The sequence below is a fragment of the Pseudoliparis swirei genome, chromosome 16 (assembly GCF_029220125.1).
Source record: "Pseudoliparis swirei isolate HS2019 ecotype Mariana Trench chromosome 16, NWPU_hadal_v1, whole genome shotgun sequence".
Classification (NCBI taxonomy): domain Eukaryota; kingdom Metazoa; phylum Chordata; class Actinopteri; order Perciformes; family Liparidae; genus Pseudoliparis; species Pseudoliparis swirei.
This window is the reverse complement of record NC_079403.1, coordinates 10,875,859-10,884,724: the sequence shown is the minus strand read 5'-3', so window position 1 is coordinate 10,884,724 and position 8,866 is coordinate 10,875,859. Positions and strand designations below refer to the sequence as shown.

Below are 8,866 nucleotides of genomic sequence, written 5' to 3'. Positions count from 1 at the left end.
GCTGATAGTGCTCAAACGAATATTAACCGGAGATGTTGTGAAGCCCTAAAACAAATAGAGCAATATATGAACAATATGTAGCAATTGAACAAAACATATTTTCCGTGGTGAATATTTTCATGTTGCCATTATGTGCATAAAACAGTGCTGATGCCAAAGGTTTGTCCACAAGGTGTCAGCAGTACCCAATTTAAAGGAGTATTGTGCGTAATGCAAGAGCTGCTTGTCAAAGCGAAACGGAAATATTGTGTTATCTATGTCAGAGTTTGAATGTTCTGAATAGGCCTTTTTCACAGCTGCCATTTTGATAGCTAGGTATACACAGGTGTAATACATATAACCACATGGTGGTCCCTATTAAGCGGATCACAGTCCAGTAAACCAGCATGCACAATACCAGTACTCTGGCCAACATAAATGGAACAAGGCCTCACATAATCTCATGAATTACACATGTGTTTACCTTTAAATTGCATGTCATGATGGCTGTTGTGAAAATGACATCTATTGTCTGTAATATAGAGCGTATTCACTCACGTGATCACAACAAACTCTGGCGGCCATGTTGGGGTCCCACAACGGCATTGTTTTGCTTGTTTGTATGCCGCTCTTCCCTTAGAAATGACCATTATATCCTGAAGGAGACACGATTTCAGTTCAAAACGGCGTGCCTTGTGATTATAGTTCTGTGCCTCATTGTTGGATGTGGGACTAATGATTCAGAATATGGGTTTATCAGCTCAACAAGACAAGCTATTACTTCAACTTGTCATGCATCTACTTCGGCTTCACTCGGCGTATGAGCGTTAGGACTGTTCTCATGTGATTCTGTTGATGCATCGGGTTGTGGGCACGTTTCCATTGACACTCTCGTCAATAATCTCTTTTTGCTTTTTTCGCCGAGCGAAAATCAATGTTTCACTTGCTCAAAAGGAACTGTGGATGGAAACTTGGGAGCCATGAACATGGCAACTCCGTCGGGCGATGTCTGCCTTTACTCTGTGATTCATTTCAAGGTAAAATAAAACACTGGCTCCATGGGAACAGCACTCAGCACGGCCAGCCAAACAGTCACTGCTGGTCCTGAATGAGCTGGAAGCGGCTTCATCCAGACACTCGTCCTGGAGGCGGAGCTGTGCGACTACGGATCATATATGAACCCAGACACGGGGCGCTTGATGTTCCGACATTTGTGGTATTTCCACAACAAGTATAACGCATAAATAGTTGTTAATGTCCCATGATCGATAGCGGAAATGAAAACTGTTTTACAGGAATGTGACCAGGCTATGTGCTGGTAACTAGGGGTAACTAGCGAATTAACCACAAAGTGTTGAGCGAGTAAAATCAGGTAAAAAAGCGTTGCAAATATTCAATTCCAACCGCTGAAATCTTTCTTTGGTAATGCAGAAGGACATGAGGTTGCTGGGCTCTCGCATAATCAAACAGCGGACATGATAGCCAGGTCAACTTCTTCTGACATTTAATAAGTGGGACCCCAAGATGGCGCGATTGAGATTCTGACGTCACGTGAATACCTCTATTACTAATGGTAACAACAGTATTACTTATAGTATTACTTATGGTATTACTTATGGTATTACTTAGGCTACTAAAGAAGAGCCACATCATAACATTTGAATGTGCGCAGCCCCATGTTGTATCCATGGAGATGGAACGCCTGGCGGGATCCCTCTGATGACGTCACAACACAACGCGTCAGTGTGGCTTTAATGTTTCAGCGAAAAAAGGTGTAAGTAGCCTACAGCCAGGGAAATATTTCAACTTTCGGAAGCGGAGGCGGGAAGCAGCGACGATAAAGAAGACCACATCAAAGAGAACAACATAAAAGAAGACCCACATCAGCTCATGCATTCGTCCACAAGGTGCTAGTAACTTTATGCATGAGTGGTTCTCTACTGTCCGCCAAGTACATGGACCGGAGGAGAAGCGGCGGCGTGAAGCGGCGACCCTAAAGAAGACCCACATCAAAGAGGACTACATCAAAGAAGACCCACATCAGCTCATGCGTTCTTCCACAAGGTGCTAGTAACCTTATGCATGAGTGGTTCTCTACTGTACGCAAAGTACATGGACCAGAAGGGAAGCGGCGGCGTGAAGCGGCGGCGTGAAGCGGCGAAGACCCACATCAGCTCATGCATTCGTCCACAAGGTGCTAGTAACCTTATGCATGAGTGGTTCTCTACTGTACGCAAAGTACATGAACCGGAAGGGAAGCGGCGGCATGAAGCGGCGGCGTGAAGCGGCTTCGTGAAGCGGCGAAGACCCACATCAGCTCATGCATTCGTCCACAAGGTGCTAGTAACCTTATCCATGAGTGGTTCTCTACTGTACGCAAAGTACATGAACCGGAAGGGAAGCGGCGGCGTGAAGCGGCGGCGTGAAGCGGCGGCGTGAATGGGCGAAGACCCACATCAGCTCATGCATTCGTCCACAAGGTGCTAGTAACCTTATCCATGAGTGGTTCTCTACTGTACGCAAAGTACATGAACCGGAAGGGAAGCGGCGGCATGAAGCGGCGGCGTGAAGCGGCGTGAAGCGGCGGCGTGAAGCGGCGGCGTGAAGCGGCGAAGACCCACATCAGCTCATGCATTCGTCCACAAGGTGCTAGTAACCTTATGCATGAGTGGTTCTCGACTGTACGCAAAGTACATGAACCGGAAGGGAAGCGGCGGCATGAAGCGGCGGCGTGAAGCGGCGGCGTGAAGCGGCGGCGTGAAGCGGCGAAGACCCACATCAGCTCATGCATTCGTCCACAAGGTGCTAGTAACCTTATGCATGAGTGGTTCTCGACTGTACGCAAAGTACATGAACCGGAAGGGAAGCGGCGGCATGAAGCGGCGGCGTGAAGCGGCTTCGTGAAGCGGCGGCGTGAATGGGCGAAGACCCACATCAGCTCATGCATTCGTCCACAAGGTGCTAGTAACCTTATGCATGAGTGGTTCTCTACTGTACGCAAAGTACATGAACCGGAAGGGAAGCGGCGGCATGAAGCGGCGGCGTGAAGCGGCTTCGTGAAGCGGCGGCGTGAAGCGGCTTCGTGAAGCGGCGAAGACCCACATCAGCTCATGCATTCGTCCACAAGGTGCTAGTAACCTTATGCATGAGTGGTTCTCTACTGTATGCAAAGTACATGAACCGGAAGGGAAGCGGCGGCATGAAGCGGCGGCGTGAAGCGGCGAAGACCCACATCAGCTCATGCATTCGTCCACAAGGTGCTAGTAACCTTATCCATCAGTGGTTCTCTACTGTACGCAAAGTACATGGACCAGAAGGGAAGCGGCGGCGTCATGGGGCGGCTGTAGCTCAGTGGGGTAAGAGGGCCGTCCTGCAACCGCAAGGTCGTGGGTTCGATCCCCGCTCTCCCCATTAGTTGCAAGTCGAAGTGTCCTTGAGCAAGGCGCTGAACCCCCAGTTGCTTCCCGGGCGCATCACTGCAGCCCTCTGCTCCTTAATAACTAAGAATGGGTTAAATGCAGAGAACTAATTTCCCCTTGGGGATTAATAAAAGTGTATATTTATTTTATTTTTTATTTTATGTAGTCGCGCATCTCCCTCTGTTTACGCTAACGAGGCGGCAGCAGTCAGAAAACAGTCGTAATATAAATCCACCGACACAACAAGACATTACAGTTTTCTTATATAAAGAAATTTTTGCGTTTAACCCGTCATTTAATCGGAACACATGAAGAGTCGCTCCGTTCTCCTCGCCGCGGCTTTGGAGGCCGACCCAGATGTTGGCGTCACCAACGGGATCTTGGCCTGGTTTTGGTTTTCGGACTCATCCCATCGTCTCTCCAGTCAGGTAGTTTGAATTTTATTCGTCCAGGTTTGTCACGTTTGAACAAAATTGAAAAACGACACACTTTATTAGTAAATCATTTATTAGTAAAGTAGTTTTGGGGTGGAGGCAGAAGTCTCTCCGATAAAGGGAAGGAATGTTCTTTTCTTGCTGAACTGACCCTTTACGAGCTTTGAGAGTCTTTATTATGAAAAGGCCTTCAAGCCGGAGGAGAGGAAGTGAGAAGCAGCCGGTCACGTTCCTCCCGCCAGCAGCGGAGACGACTCGGAGGCGTCGCGTTTGAGGGTCGACTCCGCGGCGCCGCCGTGTGGCCAGGTGTCGTACAGGTGGCCGCTCTGCAAATCGACTTCGGCTCGCAAAGTAATTTTCTTCAGAAAAACGAAAAAAGACAGAAACAAAACAAAAAAACACAAAGAGTTCAGAAATGTTTTCCATTCGTCAACACGCAGAACTTTATTAAAAACGTTAAACGACCGCGCGACATTTACGGGAACTCTTATCGAGTCACGTACATTGAATATGTATCGACGTTCAAAAGCAGACGCGGAGCGGAGGAAGTACCTGGAAATCTCAGATGTAGCTGAGGAAGAAGCTGATGAAGGAGAAGGCCAGAGACCACTCAGACACGGTGCTGATGATGTGAGCCGTGTAGCCCTGAGACGAAAACAAACCAACATCAACAACAAGCCGCCGAGAGCGGCGTTACCGAGCAACGACGCGTCATCGTCGTTCTCTAGACGACGAGACGTGGAGCTGCTCGAGTTCAGAAAACATCTGAGGAGTTAGAAAACTGCGTTAAACAAAAACTGCGATCAGCCGTCTCTCCGGCTGCAGGACGGACCGTCTCTCCTGGAGTCCAGTGCAGACGTCCACTCCGGGCAGACTGCTGTACATCACCACGGACGACACAAACACTGAGAGGAGTTAGGGAACGCAGCGGAGGTGAAGAACTCTAAAGGGGGATTATGTATCCGGACGTGAAGGTGTGGAGAGAGGGAAAGGGAGAGAGAGAGGGAGGGACTCTCTCCCTTTCCCGCCTCTCCTCCCCTCCCTCTCTCTCTCTCTCTCCTCCCTCTCCCCCTCTCCCTCCCCCTCCCCTCTCTCTCTCTCTCTCTCTCTCTCTCTCCCTCCCTCTCCTCCCTCCCTCCTCTCTCCTCCCTCCTCTCTCTCCTCCCTCCTCTCTCTCTCCTCCCTCCTCCCTCCCTCCTCCCTCTCCCTCCCTCCCTCCCTCCTCTCTCCCTTTCCCTCTCTCCTCCCTCTCTCCCTCTCTCCTCCCCTCCCTCTCTCTCTCTCTCCACACCTCCCCTCCCTCTCTCTCTCCTCCCTCCCTCTCTCTCTCCCTCCCTCTCTTTCCTCCCCCCCTCCCTCCCTCCCTCCCTCCCCGTGTGAAGGATACTGATGACGATGCTGCCCAGAGTCCAGACCCCGATGGCGAGCCGGACCAGGAAGGCATTCCTGCTGTGGAGGAGCGGCTGCATGCGGAGCGAGAGCAGCGTCTGGACCAGGATGTAGAGCGCCCCGACCCCGAAGGTCAGCACCGCGCCCACCAGGTGCATGGAGAACAGCGTGGTCTTCTGCACACACACACACACACACAGTTTAACACTCGACACACTGCACAGGCGTGGACTGACCCGGGACCAGCGGCGCTCACCTGGAAGTTGGCGACCACGGCCATCCCGAAGGAGCTGGTCAGGCCGAGCAGCAGCCCGACGCGGTTCAGCCGGCTCAGCTTGAGCTCGGCGTCCCCCGTCAGAGCCTCCACCTGTTTGAAACGCACGTACACTGTGGCCATACCTACACACACAGTATTTAACATCTATTGATCGTGGAAGTTAAGATATTAAACTATTATAAACAATTAACTAATAACAGACATAATATATACAAAAACTTAAATGAAGAAACACGTTTATGTTCTTAAAGAATACATTTATCTTAAAATGTCATAAAATGGTGGGAGTGAAACCTTTGAATATAAATATGAAAAATATATTTATACAAATTTAAATAATCAGTTCATCGTCATAGAAGACTCCTTAAAACAGGAAAACCTCAAATTTAACAAGTCGGAACTAATTTATAAATCAGCAAAAAAAATTACAATTAATTTTCTGTTGACCAACCAAAGCTACGTCTCACTCTCAGAAAGTAAGTGTGTATATATATATATATATATATATATATATATAAATCAGGGTTCTTACACATTTTGGCCCATGGATTTCCAGGACTTTAAATCAAATTTCCATGACCAAACTAAAATATTCAAACTGCTGAAACAAGTCCTTGAAATTTTTGACACACAAATACAGAAACACACACACACACACAGCAAAAGACACTGGTAATGGTACTCCTGGTTTGCTGGGATGGGGTTCGATTCCCTGCAGTTTCCTGCTACTTTTTTGACATAAACATTGAAGGCCATAATATTTTCATCGTCACCGTTACTGAACAAAGTGTTTAATGTTTCCTACATTCACTAATAACCTGTATCTAGATCTATTTTAACAATAATCCAGATGGGCATAACATATGCATGACATAACATGTTCTTGATTGCATCGTTTCTCTGAATGAAGCGTTACTTCATGTCTGGACTTTGAATACTCGCTGTCCAACAAAGTTCATGGAAAATGATTTTATAATGTTATACTTTTTCTATGCTCAGATGTCGACTAAATAATCTGCCGGAGAGATTTATTTGTTGCTGCGGTTTAAATTCCAAAGTGTAGTCTGAGACCACAGGGCGAGAGAATCGGTTGTATGGATATTTATTTTACGAGACTCCATTTCAACGTGTGATTTGAGTGTTTAACTGAGTATACGGATGATTAAGGAGTTTTAATATGACAACAGTAACTCTGTTCATCCATTCTCATCCGCTTGGTCCGGGGTCGGGTCGGGGGGGCAGCGGACCCAGCCGGCGGACCCAGACTCCCGAGCTGCTGTTGCTATGGCCAGCGAACTTTCCGGTTAAGGTGCGTTCACTTGCAACAGGAACAAATAATAATTGCGCCGCCAGTATGAGAGCGTATGCCGGATTATATTCTGAGCGTCTTTCTTTCAAAAACATATTAATTGTTTCAAACTCGGCGTAAATGAAAATGTGAATATAACAATATTTCCAGGACTTTTGCAGAACTTTTGTGATTTAAGTTTTTTCCATGACTTTTCCAGGCCTGGAAATAACCGTTTTAAAATTCCATGACTTTTCCAGGTTTTCCATGACCGTACGAACCCTGATAAATATACATGTGTGAGTGAGCGAGTGTGTGTGTGTGTGTGTGTGTGTGTGTGTGCATTACCTAAAAAGGCGGAGACATCCAGCATGATGCCGAACAGACACCTCTCCGGTGCCATCGTTCCGGTGTCGCTGCATCAGGAAACACCGTTTATAGATTATGCCTTCAGACGCCAAATAACAACTGCAATGTGGATGTATTACTATACCCAACATATGTCTGATTAAACAAATGTATTATTTATTTTATTTATTTATTACACAAATGCAAAACAATTTAAAAATAAATTATAATTTGCTTTCAGCTGTATTTTCATGGACTCATTGTAAAGAAAATAAATAAGATAGGGTGTGTGTGTGTGTCTGTGTGTGTGTGTGACTCAGACCTGATGTAAGGCAACAGAGGGTCCACGTGCCTCAGCACCACCGCTGTGATGTAAGCGAAGACGAAGGCCGCCGCCGTCCAGACGACCAGCGCTGCCGGCAGGAAGCTCAGACCCTGCTGGAACCACCACATGGTTCCTCCCCCGAGTGTGTGTGTGGGTCTGTGTGTGTGTGTGTGTGTGTGTGTTTTAGTTCACTATAGCCTGTACAAAAAACAAACAAACACACACACATAGTTTTACACAGCAGCAGTCATCATCATCTGTTTCATTGTCGTCGAGAACATGCCACAAATAATAAAAACTAAATGACCAAATTAATTCCCTTTGTTTTGTCGTTATATCGACGTTAATGTTTATTTCCAGTTTACGACTGCTTTAGATTTAAACATTATATTTATTTGTACCCCCAAAGTGTGAAAGAATTTTAGTGGATAGGATTTTTCCACCTAAAAACTAATCTGATGGAATATTTATGCTTTTACGGTTTTGGGTTTTAAAACATCTGAAGACGTCGGTTTGGACTATTTTCTGACTATTTTCTCTTAGTTGATTAAAATAATAAAATGTCTGCAGATTTAATAACCTGTACTGTCACAGAACATAAATTATAAAACAACCAGTTATTAGAGACTTGGGACGGATTAGACCAGGGGTCCCCAAACTTTTTCCTAAGAGGGCCACATAACGTTTCCCTTGTCTGCTGGAGGGCCAGCCGGGGAGGGGGGGGGGGTGCTAGTGAGAATGTGCTCACCTGTGTGCGCGCATCACAGCTGAGCGATGCGCGCGCCACTCGCTGTGAGTGCTGCGCGTGCAGACAGCATTTAACGGAGCGAAGCAGCGCGTGCGCTCTGATCGCTCTTTTAATGAAGTATCGATACTTAAAATATGCTAAATCACATCGTTTTTAACGTACGGGTACTTTGTTAGTATCGCTACACCGTGCAGCGTGACAGCAGCAGATGTAGCGGACTAACATTCAAGCTAACCTAACTTCCCAAACGCTGTGGACATCTGAACGCTGATTGGCCGAGACGCGACACGTCCCAACAAAGATGTTCTATTGCGAAGAGCACCACTCCACATTTTCTCCGCGTCTCACTGCAATCTCAACGGGCCAGGTGAAAAAAAAAAAAAATCGGAACGCGTCTCTGGTATTGTTCAGGGGGCCGGTCCAAATGGGGAGGTGGGCCGGATCCGGCCCGCGGGCCGTAGTTTGGGGACCACTGATCCAGACACTCGTCCTGGAGGCGGAGCTGTGCGACTACGGATCATATATGAACCCAGACACGGGGCGCTTGATGTTCCGACATTTGTGGTATTTCCACAACAAGTATAACAAAGAAATAGTTGTTAATGTCCCATGATCGATAGCGGAAATGAAAACTGTTTAACAGGAATGTGACCGGGCTA

At 47.2% G+C, this 8,866-nt stretch overlaps 1 protein-coding gene across 2 annotated transcripts; it reads right to left on the bottom strand.

Moving 5' to 3' along the window:
* Positions 1-3,887: 3,887 nt before the first annotated feature.
* Positions 3,888-8,330, bottom strand: LOC130206221 (DNA damage-regulated autophagy modulator protein 2-like). 2 transcript variants are annotated; one of them, XM_056434074.1, is made up of 8 exons: positions 8,208-8,310; positions 7,457-7,657; positions 7,135-7,202; positions 5,478-5,620; positions 5,220-5,397; positions 4,665-4,737; positions 4,385-4,477; positions 3,888-4,191 (listed from the first exon to the last, which is right to left on the bottom strand). In XM_056434074.1, the coding sequence occupies exons 2-8, from the start codon at positions 7,585-7,587 to the stop codon at positions 4,023-4,025; spliced, it is 855 nt and encodes a 284-aa protein (XP_056290049.1). In that variant the 5' UTR covers positions 7,588-7,657; positions 8,208-8,310; the 3' UTR covers positions 3,888-4,022. The 2 variants fall into 2 exon arrangements, with proteins under 2 accessions (XP_056290049.1, XP_056290050.1); XM_056434075.1 differs by having other exon boundaries at positions 4,103-4,191; positions 5,478-5,588; positions 8,208-8,330.
* Positions 8,331-8,866: the final 536 nt, after the last annotated feature.

Bases quoted from the DNA above. Each gene is read 5' to 3' on its own strand.
- LOC130206221 (XM_056434074.1), bottom strand. From the start codon at position 7,587: ATGTGGTGGTTCCAGCAGGGTCTGAGCTTCCTGCCGGCAGCGCTGGTC. The intron at 5,621-7,134 runs GTAATGCACACA...CTGTGTGTGTAG, and splicing joins GGATGTCTCCGCCTTTTTAG to GTATGGCCACAGTGTACGTG. The intron at 4,478-4,664 runs GTCCGTCCTGCA...TTTTCGTCTCAG, and splicing joins ACTGGACTCCAGGAGAGACG to GGCTACACGGCTCACATCAT.